The 23,209-nt window shown below is 37.4% G+C and overlaps 1 protein-coding gene across 8 annotated transcripts in view; it reads left to right on the top strand.

The window, feature by feature from the left end:
- Positions 1 to 5,307: 5,307 nt before the first annotated feature.
- Cep70 (centrosomal protein 70) overlaps positions 5,308 to 23,209 on the top strand; it is a 47,923-nt gene continuing 30,021 nt past the window's right edge. For 3 of the 8 annotated variants that reach the window (XM_076867608.2, XM_076867612.2, XM_076867614.2), the window contains exons 1-7: positions 5,308 to 5,394; positions 7,181 to 7,283; positions 11,553 to 11,675; positions 14,605 to 14,695; positions 14,812 to 14,935; positions 15,319 to 15,499; positions 21,188 to 21,357. In XM_076867608.2, the coding sequence (XP_076723723.1) occupies positions 7,257 to 7,283; positions 11,553 to 11,675; positions 14,605 to 14,695; positions 14,812 to 14,935; positions 15,319 to 15,499; positions 21,188 to 21,357 (716 nt within the window). In that variant the 5' untranslated portion in view covers positions 5,308 to 5,394; positions 7,181 to 7,256. Of the gene's footprint in view, positions 5,395 to 5,414; positions 5,564 to 7,180; positions 7,284 to 11,552; positions 11,676 to 14,604; positions 14,696 to 14,811; positions 14,936 to 15,318; positions 15,500 to 21,187; positions 21,385 to 23,209 lie in introns of those variants that run through there. The other 5 variants (XM_076867615.2, XM_076867611.2, XM_076867613.2 and 2 more) reach the window with 5 other exon arrangements.

The following is a 23,209-nucleotide window of genomic DNA, read 5'->3' on the forward strand; positions in this document are numbered from 1 at the left end:
CACCTTTTGGCCATCCCACCTACCATTTCCTGGGCCTAGTCATGATTGTAGGAAGAAGAAAGATAGGGGGAAAGGAGCAGGAGAACAAAGGAAGCCTAGCACATATAAAAAGCCAAAATTCCCTCACTTCTTGGGATACAGGATAACAGCTATGGTTCCCTTCTTCTTCCCAGAGAAGTCTGTGATACCCCCTTTAAAATAAACGCTGCTTTATATGCTTGCCTTGGCATGCTTCTCTAATGGCATACTTCAACATATGAGGAAGTAGAACTCACCAGTAATCTATGGTATCAGTACCAGTCCCATTTTGTCATCCATACAATATGGCAATCTGAAACAATGATGTTTACAAAAGAAAGTTTATTCATGAGGTGGTCTTGTGTGAAGATGAGAAAGCAAGTCTCAAATATGCCTCCCTGAGAATAGGGTTTGGGGATATTTATGGACTGTGGTGTGGGAAAAGGTGATTAGAGGTTAGGAAACAACTGGTAATTTAGTCACGATCAATAGTTATTATGACAGCCCATGTGTCAGAGGCATTATCTACAGCTTAACAGCGTTGATTTTTAAAGTAAAAAAGCAGGTAACTAGGAGCAGGTGAAATGGGTTAAATCTAGAAGAGCAAATTACAGCAAGTGAAGCAGATTAAACCTACAGAATTTATTAAGGTTTTCCCTTGATTCCATGAGAGTGCTGAAGGAAGGCACCATCTTTAGAACAGAAAATCGAGCCCTTTCCAGATGGAATCTACTGCTGCCTTGATTTCAGACTTCCCAGTCAGCTTTGTAAGGAATACATTTCTATTGTTTAGAAATTATCTAGTCTCAGGTATTTTGTTACAGCAGGCTGAGGAGTTTTGTGTAATTTCTTTTCTGTAGCTTGGTGTTAATATAAAGGATTGTTCTACCTTTAGGGTTGGTAGGGTAGATGTAACTGCTAAGTAGTCTATGAGAGAAGGCAAAGTTGGAAGACAATAGAGAAGCCCTGTTGATATTCAAAATAATATTGAATTCAGATTATGTTACAGGGATTCTGCTTATTGAGCACTAATTTGTTTTCTGTCCTGAAAACAGAAAGGCCCTCTGAAGACAAAGTCTTCATATTTATATTTTCTTATTTGCTTTTCTTTGTAGGACAGAAATTGCAATAAGTGATTTTCTTAATATCTATTTTTTAGTTATAGGTGGACACAATATCCTTATTTTATATTTATGTGGTGCTGAGGATCAAACCCAGTGCCTCATACATGCTAGGTGAGCACTCTACTTCTGAACCACAACCCAAGCACCACAATAAGTGATTTTTTTGAAAGAATGGTGGGGCAAGGGAAAGGCACTAGAGTGGAAGAATGAAGGAGGGAGGGTGATAAAAAGGTCCCAGGGTAGAAGTTCCCAGAGATGGGATAAAGCTAATTCTTTCTTCCTAATCCTTAGTCCTTCCCTCCCTATTTTTTCCCCTGGTTCTTAATTCTTTTTTTTTTTTTTTTAACTTTTAAGTTATTGACAGACCTTTATTTTTTATTCATTTATTTATATACAATGCTGAGACTCAAACCCAGTACCTCACATATGCAAGGCAAGTGCTTTACCACTGAGCCACAACCCAGCCTCTTGGTTCTTAATTCTAAGAAATAATCCTGAGTTGTTGGGCTAGGACAAGGATCCCCTGATTGGGAACAGCTCAAAAATATCGTTCAATGAAGATGTTGCTTAATGATCATACATTTTTTTTTAAAATATTTTTTGTTGTTGATGGACCTTTTCTTTTTATGTGGTTCTGAGAATCAAACCCATGCCTCACACATGCAGACAAGTGTTCTATACTAAACCACAAACCTAGCCCCATACTGTCTTATAAAACTCAAGGAATCCCACTATCTTTTACAAGACCAATAAGGTGTAATTTAGTAAATGCTTATGCCACTGCTTCTAGTTTTTACAACAGGCTAGTAATTATATTTGTTTTACAAAGAGACAAAGCCCTTCAGGAGTTACAGGGCTAAGATGTGAAGCTAGGCTTGTGGGATTTTCAAAGCTCATGTTAATAGAACCTGTTACTTGAAAAGTATTGTGCTTGAACAAAAACCTGGACCTACTTGTAAAGGCCTGGGGAGCCCTCCGCCTAGAGGTCCTAGACTCTCAAGTTTGTCTCACCCAAATCTGCACCCACATTAGGTAATGCCATCCACCATTCCTCAGTGGGCCCATTCTGTGGATGGTTTCCTCCCTGGGTATACTTTCTGGGCTACCTGGAATTGAAGAACATACCAATGTGGGCTGCATGTTTTATCTACTCATTACAAAGGACATTGAGGTAGAATATAGTGGTTTTTTACTTGACAGGACTGTTAGGGAAAGAAGTCACATCTAAACAAAACACTGTGAAAGATAGTGAACTTAAATATGAACCTACTTGTTTAGGTTGCTGGAACTTTTGACTTTGTTCTGAATCTTTCCTTGTTTCCCAGGAATACCTAGATACTATTCAACCTCATAAACTTCTTCTCACCAACTTGATAAATACAGATCCCCCCCCCCCCCCGGTACTGGGGATTGAACCCAGGGACATGTTTCCTCTGAGTTACCAACCCCAGCTCTTTTCTTTTTTTTTTTTTTTTTTTTTTTTTAATTTTGAGCTGGGTTTTCACTAAATTGCCCAGCCTGGCCTCCAATTTGCAATCCTCCTGCTTCAGTCTCCCATAGCTGGAATTATAGGTATGCAGCACAGTGCATGGCTATCACTGATTTAAGAGAATATAAAAACACTTCACAATAGCATGTTTCCATTGGGCTCCTTTTGAAAAGGGAATTGTTAATTGACTGCTTTTCTGAATGCTTTTTTTTTTTTTCTTTAGTACTAGGGATTAAACCCAGGCCCTTGCATGTGCTAGGCAAGCACTCTACTACTAAACTATATTCCTAGCCCTTTATATTTTGAGTCAGGATCTCACTGTTGCCTAGGTTGCCCTTGAATTTGGATCTTCCAGCCTAGACTGCCTGAGTGGGATTACAGGTGTGTGCCATCACTCCATGCTGAACTTAATTTTTAAACAGCACAAATGGAGAGCAAAACAAATGGAAAAGGTTAGACATCTGCTAACTAGAGATTTAAAATTCCCCATGCTCCCTTCTGGTACTGTTCCAGTGTGACTGTTGGCTATTTGCTAAATAGTTTAGAAATAAATTCCAATCATGAGAACTCCCTTTTCCTTCTGGAGCTCAGGCTTAAGACATCCGTGCATTTCCCAGGAAGCTACTGATAAAGAGGCTGTGTAACCTGACTCAAAAGGAAAGGTTTTGATGGAAAAGTATGTGGTCCTGTCCGCCTCTAGTTTAAGTCGGAAAGTCAAGCTAGCATTTGAAGCCTACCATATTTATAGCAGAGAGACAAATAATAACTGTGTCCTAATCAATTTTATTGTTTAAGAAGACCATTTGAATCAATTTTTTTTTATTGCATCTGAAACAATCTTGTCTAATCCAAGGATGCTTGTCCACCAGGCCACAATTTAAGGCAGTCCCACATAGAAGAGTGGGAAAATCTCTCTATTGTCCTAGAAAAGGCAAGGAAGCAATGAGATTGTATTTCAAGAGTTGAAAATAAAAATCTGCCAGCCACTATTAGTGTGAATAACTAGGTATGGAAAAGGCAAGGTGTGGAAGCTGGCTAGGACATACCTGCATTGGGGGAAAACACAAATTAAACTCAGTGACCCTATTTGTTTGGAAGAGGGCTAAGTACGGGCTTGAAAGTATTGACCATAAGTGTTGTGCCCTTGGACCTCCAGGTGAGAGACTCCTTGGTTGATAACCTCCACGGTAGATCATGTTGGCCAGTGTGGGACTCGCATGCACCCAGACCTGCTTCATTTGACCAATGGGAAAAGAAAGGTGACACACCATGTAGGCATGAAATGCAATCCAATGGTAGATCCCTGGGACTTCAGATTTTCCCCGTTAAATATTTTGATCAAGTAGGCACGCCCCCATACATTTTTAAAAACAGTGATTAGTGCCCCTAGTTTTAAATTCTGAATTCATTAAGCTGAGAAATAGAAGATTGGACCATTTCCTTTGGTGGAAAATAGAAAGCTGTGAACATATCTGTACATGGTAGAACTATTTTTTTACCTATTATGTTAGTGTGCATGAAATTTAGGTTTGAAGATGTCAAAACAATGTCTTTCCATTTTATATGCCCCCCACCCAAAGCCTGTCAGTGGTTCCCCATAACCTCCTGGGTAAATTTCCTGCACCTTATTATATCTCCTAAGTGTGTCTTTCTGCTTCTCCAGTGATGCAACAAACTCAAATTTCTCCAGAAGTTTTCAGTAAGTTCTATTGTATTTGTAAATGTTTTGGGATTTGGATTGGTGCTTTTGGGGAGGGCGGACCAAATTTAATTACAACAAAAGAATTTTAAAAAATAATATGGTTTACTGAGCAAGTATGAGATTGGCATTACATTAAAGTGATTTGGAACAATTGTGACTTGCAAAAGTTTTCTCTAAATCTTTCCTCCTATTGCTGAGAACTGTTACTTGCTATTCAGAAACATTCTTAATTATTCTCCAGGTTTGCAGTTCTCCCTCATGGCTGCACATTGACATCACCTGGCGGGGGTGGGGCGTGCAGCCCAGAAATTGATAATTGGCTAGGGGCCTGCACGAAACTCCCCAGGTGATTCTCTACTGCGCGTCCAGGGTTGAGCCCCGCTGGCTATAGAAGATTTCATCGACATCCTTACGTAATCCTTCTTTCCATTCTGTGGCCTGCCCACCCTCTTCTGATCATGCCTGCCCTCCTGGAACCCAATGTAGGGCCTCGCATTTTGTAGTCATTTGGTAAATGCTGAATGGGAGGGTGATATCAACATTCTTTGGGATCCTCCAAATGCCAGTTGCTGCATGGCTCAGTTGGCTGACAGCTACCCAGCAAGAGCTCTTGGTCATGCGAGGGTGGGGTGGTGCAGAGAGGACAGTCTGAGGTGGCCAGGTCTCACTCTCCGGTCATTGCACCAACAAATGTATATTTCCGATGTCTCCCGGGTAAATGAGGTTCCACTTGAGACCTCTCACTTAATGCCGCAAGCGTGGGCTGGGAAAGCAGTAGGGGTGACAGCAAGCCCTGAACTGCACAGCCAGCTCCAACCTATGGGTGGTAAGCCCCGCCGCCGGCAGCAGAGCCAATCAGCGGTCACGGGGCGGAGTCAGTCCCTGGTGGGCCGGAGAGAATCGCTACGGTTGCTCGCTGGCCTAGAGTGGGCGGGCCCTCGACGCGCTCGGGCTCGATTGGCCTCCCCTCGGCGGCGGTAACGGTCTGGGAGGCTGGCCCGATCGGCTGGGCTGGGCCGGCCGGGCGGGGCTGGGCTGCTGGTGGGAGGCGGCTGCTGAAGGTGAGTGGCGCGTGGGGGCGGCGGAAGGTGTCTGCAGGAGCCCTTTGCTAGAGAGCCCTCAGACCCGGCCTCGCCTGGTGCCCTAAGTGGTCCCTCCGACCGAGCCTTTTCCCCAGGGCCCGGGAGCCGCCGCTGAGGGTGGTTCGCGCTAATGAACACCGGTGTGAAGGTCTGGGGGCCGCGCGGACCTGGCTGAGCCCCGGCTCCCCAGCTTTTGTGCCTTTGGCTTCGTACTTAACGCCTTTCTTTGTAGCATAAAGGTGGTCATTCTTAGGTGGCGATTGTGAGAATTCAGTGAAGTTCAGAATCAAACCGGGCCCGGACTGGGTCCCGGCTGGTCGGGCCCCGCGTTTAGTGTCGGGAGCTGTGACGGCCGGGCTCGGGGACGGTCGCAGGAATGGGGGAGCGGAGCATCCTTTCTCCTGCTTTTAAGGCTCATCCCGGATTCCGGGGAACGCAGAATATTTATTGGGAGTCTGTTTTGTTTGGATATGTGTGTGTGGGCGGGGGGGGGCGGAGTCAAAAGGCCAAGAGAGACCCCTAACAGACCAACCAGAAGGGGTTTGGGGAGTTTCACTTCGTTTTTAATCATGATTTTTAGCCCTGCAGACAATACCCATATCGATTTCAATCCTCCATGTTAGTTTTTTTTTTTTTTTTTTTTTTACTTTGAGTATTGCCAAGTAGACGTGTGCCACCTCTGCCCCATCTTTTAAAAATTAACTCACTTGGAGTTTTACAGAGTTTTTTTTATTTTATTTTATTTTTTATTTTTGCCTCACAGTAGAAGAGGCCAGTTCTGACTCTTTCTAGAACATCTTCTGGGACAGAATGAGATGATATCCAGTTCTAACTCTTTCCTTATTTGTTGCGAGTTAAACAGCAAGTTAGTATATTTTTGGAATAGTTCTTATATTGATAGATAATAGAGACTTTTAAAACATTACATTCATTTATTGCAGTGATTTCAAATAAATATATACTTTTGAGAAAGTTTATAGATTTTAGTGTGACTTAAGAAAGAACGGATACTGGTCACGGCTTATTTCCCTCCTTTTGCCTTCAAAATGTTGAAAATAATTAAATTTTAATGTATGGTAGATGTTATAGGGGCTTCAGATCTTTAAAGGTAGTTTTAACCAAATGCTCTTGGGAAGCATGGACAGTACCAGGATATACACTTTTTTGCTTCCCTACACTTACATGTCATGTACAAACCAAATTCTACCCCACAATCCCTTACTCTGAGAGTCTTTAGGTGTGTCATGACACTGATGAAAACTACAGCTTCTACCTTGGCCCTGGGAAGCATTTGGTTTCTTCAGTTCCAAATGTGACTTTCAGTTCCAAATCTGTGTCCTATTATAGCCTTAAGTGGGGAAAAGGCTACTGTAAAATAATTCAGAGTAGACTTGTGAAAAGGAGGACTGAGCACAGGTGCAGATGAGGAGTAGTTTTTTTCTTGCACTTGCTTTTGTGATCACTGGTTGTTTAGAGAATGCTTCCTTTTAATTCGCTTGCAAGTGAGAACATCCTATCCATTTCTTTTGAAGCCAGAAATCAAAATGTTTCAACAAAGCAGGGTGAGGGAAGGTATGAAAGGGGAGAAAAAATGGAGGAGTCATGGTGGTGAGCCATGGAACCTGTGACAGTTACTGCATTTGTTTAGCCTTTGGTTAGCAGTTCTGAGTACAAGGGGTCCCTGTCCTGGAAATAACTATGCAGGACACTTCTTAGTAATAGGTTGAACATTTCAAGATTTTGGTCTGTATATTTTTGAACCTAGATGAAGATCCAGTTTCAGACATGAGACTCACTGAGAAATAACTTCATTGAGATCAACTTGAGTGATTAGATATCAAATGCAAGAGGAATGTGCTATGACTGAGGTATGTCTAATGTGACAATTTCGTGAGATTATGGGAAGGGTCTCATATTTATTGAATACTGTACTAGATTTGTAACATATTTCCTTTTGACAATACTATCATTTTAAACTCGATAAGGAAACAGGTTCAGAGAAGTTATATATCTACTTGACATTTGTTCTGTGTGCAGGGCACTGCTCTTTGTTCTTTTTATATTAGCTCTTCGAATATTTTCAATGACCCAGTGAGCTATCATCAGTTTTTGATGAGATAATTGAAGCATAGAGAGATCAGTACTCTGGTTTTGTGGCAGAGTCTGTGATGTGAACCAAGGTAGTTTAGCTGCAGAGCGATATCAGCATTCTTGTTTTTTTTTTCTTTTTTATTTAACAAAATATTGATTGTAAGCCAGGGGCAATGATGTATGCCTGTAATCCCAGTAACTTGGGAGGCTGAGGCAGGAAGACTGAAAATTCAATGCCAGCCTCAGCAACTTAGTGTGAGACCTTGTCTCAAAAAAAAAAAAAAATAAATAAATAGATAAAAAGGACTGTGGATGTGGCTTAGTAGGTAAGCAACCCTGGGTTCAATCCCTAGAACCACCCCTCTTCCTCAAAAAAGAAAAAAAAAACTTTAATTGAAAAAGTATTTATTAAATAAAACAAAAGCCCTACATACCAAGTATATAACTTAATAGTATGACATGATACTACAAAGTTAGGCTAGAGCCCTTCAGTTGCCTAATTTGAATCACAACACCTGTGCTTCTATTAGTTGGTATTATTTTTATAGTAATCGCTTTGTTAGTGTTTTGTTTTTGTTGGTGCTAGGGATCACTCTACCCCTAGCTATGTCCCTAGTCCTTCCCTGTGTTTTTAAAGTTTTATCAAAAGTATATAGTCTCATATTCTATAATGTGGCCTTTTTCATTAAAAAAATTTAAGTATTTACTCTGAGGTTTTTTTCCTCCATTCTTTTCTTTTCCTAACAGTTTGTGTGATTAAGAACCTGAATTTTAGTCAGATTTTGCTGATTGTGAACTCAACAGTTTACTATGTTCCTCTGCCTTCAGTAATTCTTATACATGTATGTCAGCTGGATCCAAGCTGACAATTTTGGTAGTTTTTTTGTTTTTGTTTTTGTTTTTGTTTTGTTTTTAATGGGATCTTGCCCTGTTGTATAGGCTGGCCTAGAACTCCTGGGCTCAAGGTATTCTCTTACCTCAGCCTCCTGAGTAACTGGAACCACAAGTGATTCTTTTTTTCTATTATTTGTTTTAATTAGTTATATATGACAGTAGAATGCCCTATGATATATCATACATAAATGGAGTGTAATTTCTCATTTGTCTGATTGTACATGATATAGAATACTACTGGTCATGTAGTCATATGTACAACTTTGGTGATTCTTTTGAGTTGTGTTTGGCAGAAACATAATGTCTTGTTGTCTTTTTCCTTTTGATCTTAGCATGTGTTGATACTTGGTGACTATATCCATTCACTGAGGGTTGCAAAAGGGGGATAGTCTAAGTTTCTCTTTCAGTTGAAATATTAGACCCTTTATCCATTATTTGGATACCCAGCAGTAAATTCATAGAGGAAAGGTAGGATAAATGCTTGATTCTTTTTTTTTTTTTTTTTTTACTAATTTTCAAGATAATTAATTATTTTTTGAAGACTTAAAAAAAAATCTAACATCACTATAAACTCAAACTCAAATTATTAAGTTGCAGTTCATTGTAATTATTATCTTTATTAAAGCTCATCTTGTCTCATCTTTGGCTTGTGGGAACCTAGTCAAGCCTTTTTTGTTGTTGTTACAGGGATTGAACCCAAGGGCTCTTAACCACGAGCCACACCCACACCTATCTTTTATTTTGAGATAGGATCTCACTAGGTTGTTTAAGGCCTTGCTGAGTTGCTGAGGCATAATTTGAACTTGAGATCCTCTTGCCTCAGTCCCCCAAGCTGCTGGAATTACAGGTGCATGCCCAGCAGCTTAAACCTATCTTTTTAATTTTTTGGTGGTACTGGAATTGAACCCAGGGGCACTCTCCCATTGATTTGCATTGCCAACCCTTTAAAAAGATATAATTTTTTTAAGATGGGAGTTTCCCCATCTCAGGGTCTTGAACTTATAATCTTCCTACTTAGCTTCCAGAGTCACCGGGATTACACATTTGTGCCCTGGGCTTGGCTAAGCCTAACTTTAGTAATAATTTGATAGCTTCCTTGTTATCTGATAACAATTTCTGTCCCAGACCTAAAAGATAGCCATGTAACAGAAACATGTTTTAAAACAGATCTATTTGCTCAGTATCATGGAAAAATGCATCAAAAAATTAAAGAAAAGATAGTGCAGTTGACAGTATAAAACATGGGGAAAATGCACTTATTTTGGGAGTGGATAATATGTAGGAGACTTTGGGCCTATAGTTGCATGGACGACAGATATTTAAGGGTGTCACAGAGCAGTGGTGTCTGTTAGACCCTGTTGCAAGGTTATGCTTAAAATTGATGTTTTCCTCTTGTTCTTGTATAAATAGTGATATATATTGGTGATAAATGAAAAAAAATCATTCTTAGAATAAAATGACATGACCATTTGGCAAGGATATTTAACTTAGTGATTTAAATCCTAAACTATTTTTATGACATGACAAAACCAAGTGCCTCAATTTTACCATTTGACCAATCCCTTTACTTTTTCTTTGACCTTGGGTTTCTACATTTTTTATTTTTTAATTTCTCATTTTTTATCCTCCCATTAAAGCTATTAGTTCTACCGTTCATTGGCTGAATTTATGGGCTTGGAGCTGCTAAAAATCTGTTTTAAGAAGTTTTGCTTTTAAGCTACAGATGTACCTGATTCTCAGGTATTGATTAGAACATTTTGTACCTCTCATTAACTAATTGACTTAATAAGAATATATATCAGGGGGTTGGGGATATAGCTCAGCTGGTAGAGTGCTTGCCTCACATGCACAAGGCCCTGGGTTCAATCCCCAGCACCACAAAAAAAATTATATATATAATCAACATGAATTACTAGAATTGAACGTCATAAGCATAGTTATTTTATGGTATGGACTTAATAGCTACAATATCAGAAGTCTTTCTTTGTTGATTTTTAAAATTTCATTCTCTTTCTTTTTTCCTGTATGCCTTGTTTATCTTTGAAAGTTTGTTGGATGTTGTGTATGGAACATTATTCTGGGAGTGATTTGAAGCCTTTTTTCAGAGAGGATTTCATTTGCATTTTCCACTTCTTCAGGATTATCCTGTTAACCTACGATGATCTTGAAGTACTAGAACAACAAAGAAGAGGGGAAGCCAGGTTTGAGGTTGATGGGAGAGCTAGTTTACTTCTGATTCACCCTTATCCTGAGAGTTTAGCCCCTCTAGGTTATAACTTTAAGTTAGAGTGGCTTTGATCTTTAGCATTTATTTTCACTGCTCTGTGGAATTGGCAGATGCTTTTGGGGCAAGTCAGTTGATGAATCTCTTCATGAGATTCTTTAGCAGCTACATGCCTAATCTGCATAAGTTTTAAACTCCAGAGACTTGGCTATTCAGGAGCCTGATGCAGCCTGCTCTGGCAGTGTCAGCATCACTATGCCTTCCAACTTCATAGTTGTGACTACTGTGAGTTGCTGTGGATAAGCATAATTATCACTTCTTCCTTGGTATCTTCCTCTATTTCCCTGAGACCAGTTTCATCTGAATAGATCAATCTCTCAGAATTTAGTCTGATCTGTAAAAAAGGAAGTTGTCATATCTACCTCAAGATTAATGTGAATACAAAAGATATTAAAACGCAAATAAAATGTACTAAAGCATTCTATGATCCACAAAGTGCTAACAAATCACTAAAATCTTGATGAGCTAATACTGTACTCTCCTATAAAGTAACCTCTAGCTAACATGTGACCAATGAGCACCTCCTCTCCCCCCTCTCCCCCCTCCCCCTCCCCCCTCCCCCTCTCCCCCCCTTCTCTCTCTCTCTCTCTGTGCGTGTGTGTGTGTGTGTGTGTGTGTGAGAGAGACAGAGCATGCACAAACATGCATGCATGTGAGAGAGCCCAGAATTTTTTTTTCTGTACTGCTGAGGAATTCAGAATTATATTCCCAGAAAAAAACTATAATTTAGGGCATATTCAAATGTTTTATACAGTCAGCTATCTAGGAAAATAGCTGTTTCAACATAGACATGGCCTGATTTGCTTTGCAAGAGTCATGGATTCTTTTAAGTTATAATTTCCTTTAACTCTTATTCTTTTTTGTTTAGGCAACTCAAATTTTCTTATTACCAGGCTTGACTTTGGACTCTACAAAAGAAACTATGTCTCCAGCAGCCCCTAAAACTCAGGAGTCCGTTCAATTATCAAACAAACTCATGCTTGAAAAACAGGTAAACTGAAATATTTTAAAGTTTTTCAAAATATGTGCCAAACAATGTTAGATCTATAAATGTGAAAAATCTGACTTTGGAAGATTTCCTTGATCAAATAATTTTGGGGAATTCTGGGGTAAATATTACTACGTAGTTTTACTGACACATCAGTCTCCAAAGGACAATTTAATATATGTCACTTTCCTTTGATCACTAGTTTGAATATTTCATTAGACTTGTGTTCTGTAGCACCTATTTTGGAAAATGCTATTCCCTGTTATTTCAGAATTCATAAACTTTTTTTTAGTATGTGAAGTATCAGGTAACAATATGTATAACTTTATCATTGAAAATGTGTAACCTTATTATATACAGAGCATTTTTTTGAGAGAGAGAATTTTTTTTAATATTTATTTTTTAGTTTTTGGTAGGCACAACATCTTTGTTTGTATGTGGTGCTGAGGATCAAACCTGGGCCACATGCATGCCAGGCGAGCGAGCTACCGCTTGAGCCACATCCCCAGCCCAGAGAGCATTTTGTTTTTAATGAATTACAGTAATTAAATAATCACAATGAGTATCCATTGATACCCACTTAGAACTTTTTTTTTTTTTTAATTAATTTTTATTGTAGGTTATTCAAAACATTACATAGTTCTTGATATATCATATTTCACACTTTGATTCAAGTGGGATATGCGCTCCCATTTTTACCCTACATACAGATTGCAGAATCACATCAGTTGCACAACCATTGATTTACATATTGCCATTCTGGTGTCTGTTGTATTCTGCTGCCTTTCCTATCCTCTACTATCCCCCCTCCCCCCTCCCCTCCCCTCTTCTCTCTCTACCCCCTCTACTGTAATTCATTTCTCCCCCTTATATATTTCCTCCTTTCCCCTCACTTCCTCTTGTATGCAATTTTGTATACCCCTGAGGGTCTCCTTCCATTTACATGCAATTTCCCTTCTTAGAACTTTTGGTTCCTAAAACAAACATCAGTGATAATTTTAATCCTGAATCCATCAAGTTGTTCAGTTCTGTGATCAAATGGCCTAAGGCATAAGTGAGGGAAAAGTTGTGTGTGAGAGAAGTATATAAAAAGTAAAGGGGAGGAAAATGTTAGCAGTCAAAAAGAAAAGATATATTTTGGGCTAAGAATATAGCTGAGTGCTTGCCTAGTATACACCATTCCCTGGGTTATGTCTCTACACCATACAACGACAAGGGTTTCACTATGATGTGGGAGGCAGTCTTGCTGAATGATTTGCATTCTCTTCCCCTTGAGCAGAGGGGCTCTGACCATCACTCTCGTAGTGACCTGGACATTGCCCTGGTCCTGGAGGTTGAGGACGTGTCTTCAGACATAGGCGTGCCATTCTGCAGTTCCTTAGGTTGAATTACACTCACCTGTCCTTGTAACCCTGCCCCTCCTGACCTTTTTTGAATGGATCTTTCTAAGAATGAGGGTCCCCCCAATAAAAGCTCACTTTCAAATGTGCTCGCGCTCTCACCAGCCTCTCATGATTTTCCTTGCTTTCCCATTTGGGGAGCTTGAGGCTGAGAGCAGAGGAGCCATACTGAAGCTTGATTTAAAGGTAAAGTGTGTGTCTGTGTTTTATTTGGTGTCCCAGGAAATTCACATGAGTGGCCTTAAGTTCAGCTGTCTGTGCAGGTCAGGGGTGGTACTATGAGTCATGGTAGTATAAAAGAACCATTAGGGTAATTGTTTCTTTTTTTGTTGATAAACTGTTTTAAGTTATGCACTATATTAATAAAAAACTTTTGTGTTTTATATATTTATATATATATTTTTAAGCATTTAAATATTGAAACTTCTCTCAACCTTTTCACAGATATCCTTTAAACGTAAAAAGCACCTCACACAGTGATTTCAGAATCAATCATTGTACTTGCATTAACAATGGATTATATGGCCAGGCACGGTGGCATATCCCTAAGCTAGTGGTTCCAGAGGCTGAGGCAGAAGGACCACAAGTTCAAAGCCAGACCTGAGCAACTTAGTGAGATCCTTTCTCACCAAAAACCAAACAAAAACAGGAGTTTACAGCTAGGAATAGAGTTCAGTGGTAGAGCTGAGGCTCTGGAAACTCAATCCCCAACTAACCAACTGAAAAATAACCCCCAAGACATATTTAAATATATGATATTAAATTGTTTTATAATCTTTGTATGTATGTGTGCTGGGGATTAAATCCAGGGTCTCATGTGTGTTAAATCCAACCTCTAAATGTGTTGTTCTAAAAAAAATCTCTTTTTCAGTCCTTTATTTTTTATTTCTTCCCATTCTAATGTTTTTATTCATTTAATCAAGAGAGCTAGAATTCCTGTCTCAAGTTTAGGATGCAAATACAAATTCAGAATCAATTATAAGATTTCAGAGTGTCCTTCAGGTGATTCTACTGGAATTGTTGGTCAAGGTGGACATGCTTCTGTGTGATGGACTAGGTCTAAGTTTTTGGCTCCATCTAGTTAAGTGTGTTTTGATATTTTTGGGACTAGTCATTTGGCTCCATCTAGTTAGATGTGTTTGAACGACTGATCTTTTCCTTACTATTCAATTAATATTACCTAGTTTGCCTCTGGTTTTTGAGTGGAGCCTGGTCTAGTTCATGAAATCTGTTTGGCTCACTGGAATTATGAAGTATTGTAATTATTATTTTTTTCTTTAATTTGTTTACTAAGGCCTACAAATGAACATTCTACATGATATGATAATTTGTGCTTATTTGCATGCTTCTTGTCTGTTGCTGATTTTGTTAGAAATAATAAATGTATTCAATTTTAATCAGATATGCTTAAAAATTCATGTTTGAAAATTTTTTGAAGAAGCTGTTATTTTGAAAAAAAATAGGAAATTGTATTGTAAGAATTTTTCTTCATATCTTAAGGTTGATCCTTTTCTCTCTCCTTGTCATTGTAGCAGGAAGAAGCAGAATGGGAAAGTATAAATGTGCTGTTGATGAATCATGGCTTACAATCTTTGTGCTTGGTCAAAAGACCAGATATTAAAGGTAATCAGATCCTATTTTTTGTTTAAGGTAAAAAAGTTTTTTTCCTTAAAAAGTTTTTTAATCCTAAAATGTTTTACTTGATTATTACTATCTGTATTATATTTTTTAAAATGTAGATCTCATCCTTTTTGACAAACAGTCATCACAAAGGATGAGACAGAATTTGAAAACATTGATGGAAGAAACAGTTCGTCAACAGAACGTGATACAGGAGCTTATAGAAAACAACCAGAAACTTAAGTAAGAAAATGCAAATTCTCCTTTAAATTATTTGTATGTATTCTATAAGTAATGACCATGAAAATGATTCTGCAATTAAAATTTTTATTTTTACTAAATATTAAATTTAAAAAATTTACAGGTAAATTTAAAAAAGATCTTTTGGTAATAGTTTACTATAGATATGTAATGGTACTATGTATGTTTTTATTTCTGTAATAAGAAAGAAATGCTGTGGCTAGGGGTGTAGCTTCATGGTACACCACCTGCTTAATGCCCTGAGTTCAATCCCTGCACCAAAAACAGAATGCAGATAAATTTTACAAAGTCAATAAATTGGGTATGTTTGGTGATTTTATTTATTTTTAGTACTAAGGGAAGGAATTGTGTGTCTATTAAATTAGAAATGAACTTCAGCTAGAACAAAACCGAGCAGCCCATCAGGAACAGCGAGCTAATGAGTTGGAACAAATTATGGAGAGTGTGAAAGCCAAAATTGGTGAATTGGAGGATGAATCCCTAAATAGGGTTTGCCAGCAACAAACTAAAATAAAAGATCTTCAAAAGGAGCAGAAAACTTTACAGGTACTGAGTTATGTGTTTTCTTAGTCGATTAGTACTAAAACAGCTCATCATTGACTTCCATGTTGCTTAACTTGGTGATTTTTACCTTCCTTGACCTATCACTGTTTCCTTTTCCAGAACATCCTATTTCCCTCACCTCACTGGACATTCTATAGTTCCTTTGCTGCTGGTTCTTCTCTCCTTCCTAACCTCTTGGTGTTGGAATTCTCCAGTGCTTGGTCCTTAATATCTTGTCTTTTTTCTACATACCCTAACTCCCTTGACCTCAATCTGATTCATGACTCCTCAATTTTTATGTATAGCCCAGACCTGTCCTCTAATTCTATACTGATAGCCAGCTTTAAAATCTCTATTGGATGTCTAATAAGCACCTAGAATTTTTTTATGTGTAAAACTGAGTTCTTTTTATAGAAAGGGTAGTGTTACAACAATGAATGCTGAGTTTCCTAGTATCAAAAATATTTACATTAAAATATAGATGTTTTGTGAAACATCTAAATTTTAATGTACAAAGGAAATGAATCTTTTGTGTTGATAGCAAATTAGGGAAGATAGAAGTGCTCCTGGAGTATAATTATTTTACAGTTTAAGGGACATTCTTCTATTTTTAGTGTACACTTGTTTTCAATTTTAGACTGATTTCATGCTGCATATTTTATAATTTGGAGCAAGGAAACATTGTTTTTTGTATGTCTGGCAAAGAAGTCAAGGAGATCAATAAATGTAGAGTGAAAAATTGGAGAAAAGACAACTTATGTGACATAGAGGATTATATTTATATCTATTCTCATTTAGCATAATTGTTTTGAGATTTTATTCATGTGGCTGTATGCTGTGATTTAGATGCGTCTTCCTTAAAGGTTCATGTGCTAAAGGCTTCATCCTCAGGGTATCATTATTGGGAAGAAATGGAACTTTTAGGAGGAGGGTTCCAGTGGGAGGTCCTAAGTCTTTGCTTCCTGACTTATAATGTAAGTGAGTTTACTCTGCCATGTTCTCCTGCTGTGATGTGTCATCCTCACTTGTGACCCAAAGAAATGGAATAATTCATTCTATGTTTTCTGCTTTTTAAAAATTATAGTATTATTATTATAGTATTATTTGATTAAATATTAGACAAAATCATACACATAAGGAATCTTATTTCAATCCCCATTCCTCCTGCTTCCCTCACCTCTCCCTCCTCTTATTCTTCTTTCTCTACTGATTTGTTTGCTTATTTATTTATTTATTGGTAGTTGTAGATGGACAACATGCCTTTGTTATTATTTTTTCACACAGTGCTGTGAATCAAACCCAGTGCCTCACACATGCTGGGCAAGCACTTTACCATCGAGCCACAACCCCAGTCCCTCATTTATTTTTTGACTGGTACTTTCTACATATACATGAAGAAATTCCTTTTGGTATGTTTTTCTATGCATGTAACATAATTTTGTTAAACTTGTTCTATATTTCCTTCCCTTTCCAATCATTCCTACCCACCTCTCATCATTCTCCTTCTGCTCCACTGATCTTCTCTATATTTTTATGATATCTGATCACTGCCCCCTGCCTTTTCTTTATTTCACTCTAGCTTCCAATAAAAGAAAAGTTTTGACCTTTAATTTTCTGAGTCTGGCTTATTTGACTCAGCCTGATCTTCATTTCCATCCATTTATTGGCAAATGCCATGATTTCATTCTTGCTTATGACTGAATAAAACTGCATTGTGTATATGAACCACATTTTCTTTAGCCATTATTGATGGGCATTGGGGCTGATCCCTTAATTTGGCTAATGTGAATTGTGCTTTTATAAAATCGAAGTGGCTGTTATCACTTTAGTATGCTGAGTTTTAGATCTTTAGGATAAATACCCAGGCGAGAGATAGCTGGGGTCATATGGTGGTTCCATTCCTAGTTTTGAGGAATCTCCATACTGCTTTCTAGAGTGGTTGTGCTAATTTACAGCCCTACCAACAATGTATCAGTATACCTTTTCCCCCATATCCTCACCAGCATATTATATGTTCTTGATTATTGCCATTCTGACTAGAGTGAGATGAAATCTTAGTTTTTATTTTCATTTCTCTGATTGCTAGATATATTGAACATTTTTTTATATATTTGTTTAGTTCTTGTGCCCATTTATTCAAATCCCCGCCTCAACTCTCTCCCCCATCCTGCATTGAGATTTTTTAGTTGTTTATCTATTAATTCCATCAGAGGAGCAGCAGGAAGATTTTCTCCCATTCTTCAGTCTCTCTCTACACTCTCTTAATTGTTTCCTTTGCTGTGCAGAAGCTTTTTAATTTGATGGTATCCCACTTATTGATTCCCCATTTTATGTCTTGAGCTTTAGGGGTCTTGTTGAGGAAGTCAGTGCCTGTACCTATGGGATGGAGTGTTGACTTTGTTTTATTCTAGCAATTGAACAGTTTCTGGTCTAATTCCTAAGTCTTTGGTCCATTTTGATTTAACTTTTGTGGAGAGTGAGATATAGGTGTCCAGTTTCATTCTTCTACATATGGATATCCAGTTTTCCCAGCAACATTTGTTTAAAAGGCTGTCTTTTCTCCCAACATATTTTTGGCACCTTTGTCAAGTATCAGATGGCTGTAAATGTCTATGGGAAGGTGGCCATAGACAGGGGGTCCTTTTTCATGCCCAGGAGGATATAAGCCACCAGAGAAGATAATACCTCAGAAAAATAAGATAGAGTTGGAAAGAGTTTTGAAGTAGGGCACCAGATAGGTCCAGCCCACCCAGAAGCTGGAGCTAAACAGTTACAAAATGGCTTCCGTGGTTTATTTAAGTGGGTACATCAAAGACAGGGATAAGGTTTCAGGGTGGAGTCTTGATTTGGGATATCTTGGGGTCAGCAGGTTGACTGGCATCTGGGTGGGTTATGCCCATCTCTGGGAGGCTGTGTGGCTGCAGCAGGTCACCCCATCACCAGTGCTTGTGTTGGACCAGGCACAGCTGAACAGGGCTCACAGGTGTCTGGGCGTTCTAGGCCAGAGGAAATTTCTACTGGAAGTCCCCAGACACCAGATTCTCCTGTTCACTGGCTATGATGCCGATTTCTAGTTCACACTCGGCCTATGGATGGCTCTCAACAATTGTCTCTGTGTCTTCTATTCTATTGGTTTTCATGTCTCTTTTGATGCTTTTGTTAGTACAGTTTTGTTTTTGTTAGTACAGTTCTGCAGCATGATTTCAGATCAGGTATTGTGATGCCTCCTGCATTGTTGTTTTTTAGAATTGCTTTGGCCATTCTGGGTCTCTTATTCCCCAAAAGTGGAACTACTTGTTCTTAGACTGAAATGTCAAGAACTGTGAGCTAAAATAACCTTTTGCTGTTTATAAGTTAATTGCCTCTGATATTTCATTGCCTCTGATATTTCATTACAGGAATGCAAAGCTAGCTAATAGCTGTGTCAGTGGTCTGTTCCTTTTTATGCTGAGAAGTATTTCACTGTGTGGATATACCACTATTTGTTTATTCATTCACCTGTTGATGAACATTTTGAGTTGTTTTCAGTTTCTGGCTATTTGAAACTGACCTCATGTAAATATTTCTGTTCAAGGTTTTGTGTAGACATATGCTCTCATTTCTCTTTGGTAGATACCTAGAACTTGAATTGCTGAGTCATACAATAAATACATGTTAACTTTTTAAGAAATTGCCAGGCTTTTCCAAAGGTGCTCTATCATTTCACATTCCTGATAGGGTATGAAAGTTCTAATTTCTTCATCTCCTCACCAATCCTTCAATCAAAAATTGAAGATCGAACACTTCAATTTTGATGAGTATTTTCATTGGATATATAATTTTAATTTGGAAGCTATTTCCTTTCCATATTTCCATTTCTCCTGGATTCCATTGTTTCTGCTGAGGGTTCACTTGTCAGTGTCTTTGTCGCTCCTTTGAAGACATTCTACCATTTCTTTGGCTTCCTTTTAATATTTTTCTCTTTGCTTTTGTTTTAAAATAGTTTTACCTTGTGTCTAGTCAAGTTTACTTTTGAGTTATCCTTCTCAGGTTTTGTAGCACTTCTTGAATTGGTAGTTTGATATTATACATCAGTTTTAGTAAATTCATAACCATTATATCTTCAAATATTGTGTCCATCATGTTCTCTTTTCAGTTTTTCCAGGATTTCAGTTCTGTTAGAGTTTATCATTGAATCCCCATGTCTTTTTGTTTTTTAATCTTGATCTTTTTGTCTTTTGATACTTTATTCTAGATATTTTCTGTGGGTTATTGGATTTTTTTGTTTTAGAATTTCTGTTCTTTGGTTTTTAATTTTCTGAAATTGTTTTGAACATACTAAGTTAATTTATTTTAGAATCTGTTCAATTTTGGAGCAAGATGGGTGTGGTGGTCATACAGTATTACAAGAGTATTAGATGCTAGTGAATTGTTCACTTTAAAATGGTTGATTTTATGTGGTGTGAATTTTATCTCCATTTAAATCTGATAATTCGGTTACCTGGTTCTAATTGGATCATTTTTTTTTGTGTTTAGGTTTCTATTTGTTTTCTTGTTATCTGGCATGCCTGATTATTATTATTGCATGCTGAGCTTTTTTCATATTTTATTGATGCATTATAATTGTACATAGTGGTGAGATTCATATTTGCACAAGCTTATGATATAATAATTTAACCAATATCATTCCCCAGTATTCCCCTTCCCCTGTGTGTCCTCTCCATCTTTCTTTTCCCTTTTCCTCTAGCTTCCATATATGAGAGAAAACATATGACCCTTGACTGATTAAAATTTCACTGTTTATATATGCCACATTTTCTTTATCCATTCACCTATTGATGGACAACTAGACTGGTTCCATAGTTTGGCTATTGTGAATGGTGCTGCTATAAACAGGTATGCATGTATTACTATAGTTTGAAGGTTCTAATTCTTCAGGATAAATACCAAGGATTGGTATAGCTGCTGTTTGTAGTCTTTTGAGGAAACTCCATATTGGTTTCCATAGTGGTTATATTAATTTGCAATTCCACCAATAATGAAAAAATATATATATTTATGTGGTACTGGGAATTGAACTCAGGGGCACTTGACCATGAGCCACATCCCCAGCCTGTTTTGTTTTATATAGAGACAGGTTCTTGCTGAGTTGCTTGGGGCTTCACTAAATTACTGAGGCTAGCTTTGAATTCACACTCTTTCTACCTCAGCCTGCTGAGCTGCTGGGATTACAGGTGTGCACCACCACACCTGGCTGGCTATTTGTATTCTTTTGAGAAATGTCTGTTAAGTTTATTTGCTTATTTATCAATTGGGTTGTTTGAGTTCTTTTTGTTTTTATTTCTTGTTTTTTTTTTTTTTTTTTTTTTTAAATAATGAGACAAGGCCTTACTAAGTTGCTGAGGCTGGCATTGAACTTGCAGTCCTCAATCTTCCAAGTCACTGGGATTACAGCCATGTACCTACATATCTGGCTTTGAATTCTTTATATATTTTGGATATTAGTCCTCTGTGAGAAGAGTAACAAAGATTTTCTCCTGTTCTGTAGGTTCTCTTTGCATTCTTGTTTTCTTTGCTGCACATAAGCTTTTTAATTTGATGCCATCATATTTATTATTTCAATAGAAACTAAATATGACTTTGGGTAAAGTATTAAGACAGCATGTCTTAGAGGTACATATCATAATCATGTTTTTAAAAAATTTCTTACAGATCAGATGCCAACATTACAAGAAAAAACGAATGGAACAACAAGAGATTATTGCTTCTCTGCAAAAGGATATCTGTAGATTAACAAAGGAGGAAGAAGAACGCATCATCACTCAAAACAGAGTGTTTGCCTATCTCTGCAAAAGAGTTCCTCATACCGTCCTGGATAGACAGTAATGTTCACCCCATAAGATGATAATGTAGCTAAAGTCATTTTTCAAAAATAAGTTTATTGGGCTAAGGGTTGTGGCTCAGTGGTAGAGCGCTTGCCTAGCATGTGTGAGGCACTGGGTTCGATCTTTAGTACCACATAAAAATACATAAATAAAAAATAAAGGTGTTGTGTCCATTTACAACTAAAAAATATATTTTTTTTAAGTTTTATTTTATTTATTAGTGGTGCTGAGAATCGAACACAGTGCCTCACACATGCCACGCAAGTGCACTACTGCTGAGCCACAGCCCCAGCCCCCAAAAAATATTTTTTAAAATTGAGTTTTTCATGGGAGATAGGAGTGGTTATATTTCTCATAGAGGAGACTCTCTCCCTCTCTTCTGCTTTTTTCCTTCTCCATTCTTTACTTTTTAAGTTTTATTTTATTTATATGTGGTGCATATAAATAAATAAAATAAATATAAATACATTTATATTTATTTTATTTATATTTATTTATTTATATGCTCTAGTGCCCTAGAGCTCTTTGAGGAATGAAATTAGATATTTGTTAAAAATAACACAAATATTTAAAATTAATAATTGAGTTCCCCGTTAATTTATAAAGCTGTTTTAATTTTTATTAACTGATAAATAAATACATACAAATTGTACATACTAGTGGAATAATATGATATCGAATGTATTCGTTATATCATATTTAAATTAGGTCAAACTTTTCTGTTTTCTTGAACATTTATCATTTCTTCAGGGTAAAAATTCTGAAAATCCTTTTTTCTAGCTTTTTGAAATATGCAGTTCATTATTGTTACCTATCATCACTTTACTGTAGCACCTTAGAACTTGTTCCAATCTAACTGTAACTTAGTACCCATTGATCAATCTTTCTCTATCCCTTGTTTCTCCCCCAAATCTCCCAGAACCACTTTTTTTTAAATGAGCATAATACCTTTATGTTATTTTTTAAGTGGTGCTAAGGATTGAACACAGTGCTTACATGTGCTAGGCATGTACTCTACCATTGAGCTACAACCTCAGCCCCCGATGTTTTCAACTTTGGTGAAATCAACTTTTTTTAGATTCTACATATGAGTAAAATCTCTGGTTCCATTTATGTGTTTTTGTAATAGGATTTCATCATTTTTAATGACTGAATAATATTCCATTGCATATGTATATGTGTGTATGTGTATATATATATATATATATATATATATAATCACATTCATTCATCAATTTATGAACATTCAAGTTATTGCTATTTCTCGACTATTGTAAATAATGCTGCTTTTGAACATGGGAGTGCAGCAGTATTTTTGACATTACTGGTTTTTTTTTTTCCTCTGGATGTACATACCCAGTAGAATTGCTGAATCACATAGCAATTGTATTTAAAATTTTTGAGGAAGCTCTTTACTGTTTTCCACAATGGCTGTACTAATTTATATTCCGATTGATAGCATACATAGTTCCCTTTTCTCCACAATCTTGCCAGTACACATTATCTTTAATCTTTTTGATTATAGCCATTCTTATTGGGATGAGGTGATTTCTCATGGTTTTGATTTCCATTTCCCTGATTATTAGTGATGTTGAACATTTTTTCATATACCTATCGGTCATTTATGTTGTCTTTGGAGAATTGTTTCTTGAGGCCTCTTGCCAATTTTTAAATTGGTTTATTTGTTTTTTGGTATTGTGTATGTGGAGTTCGTTTTGTATCCTGAATATCAACCCCCAGATGTATAGCTTGCAAGTATTTCTTTTATCGGTTGTCTCTTCACTCTTTTGATCCTTTCCTTATTAGCTATACAGAGGTTTTTAGTTTGATGTAATCATATTTGTCTTTT

Source organism: Callospermophilus lateralis, chromosome 10, assembly GCF_048772815.1.
Source record: "Callospermophilus lateralis isolate mCalLat2 chromosome 10, mCalLat2.hap1, whole genome shotgun sequence".
In the NCBI taxonomy this organism is placed as follows: Eukaryota; Metazoa; Chordata; class Mammalia; order Rodentia; family Sciuridae; genus Callospermophilus; species Callospermophilus lateralis.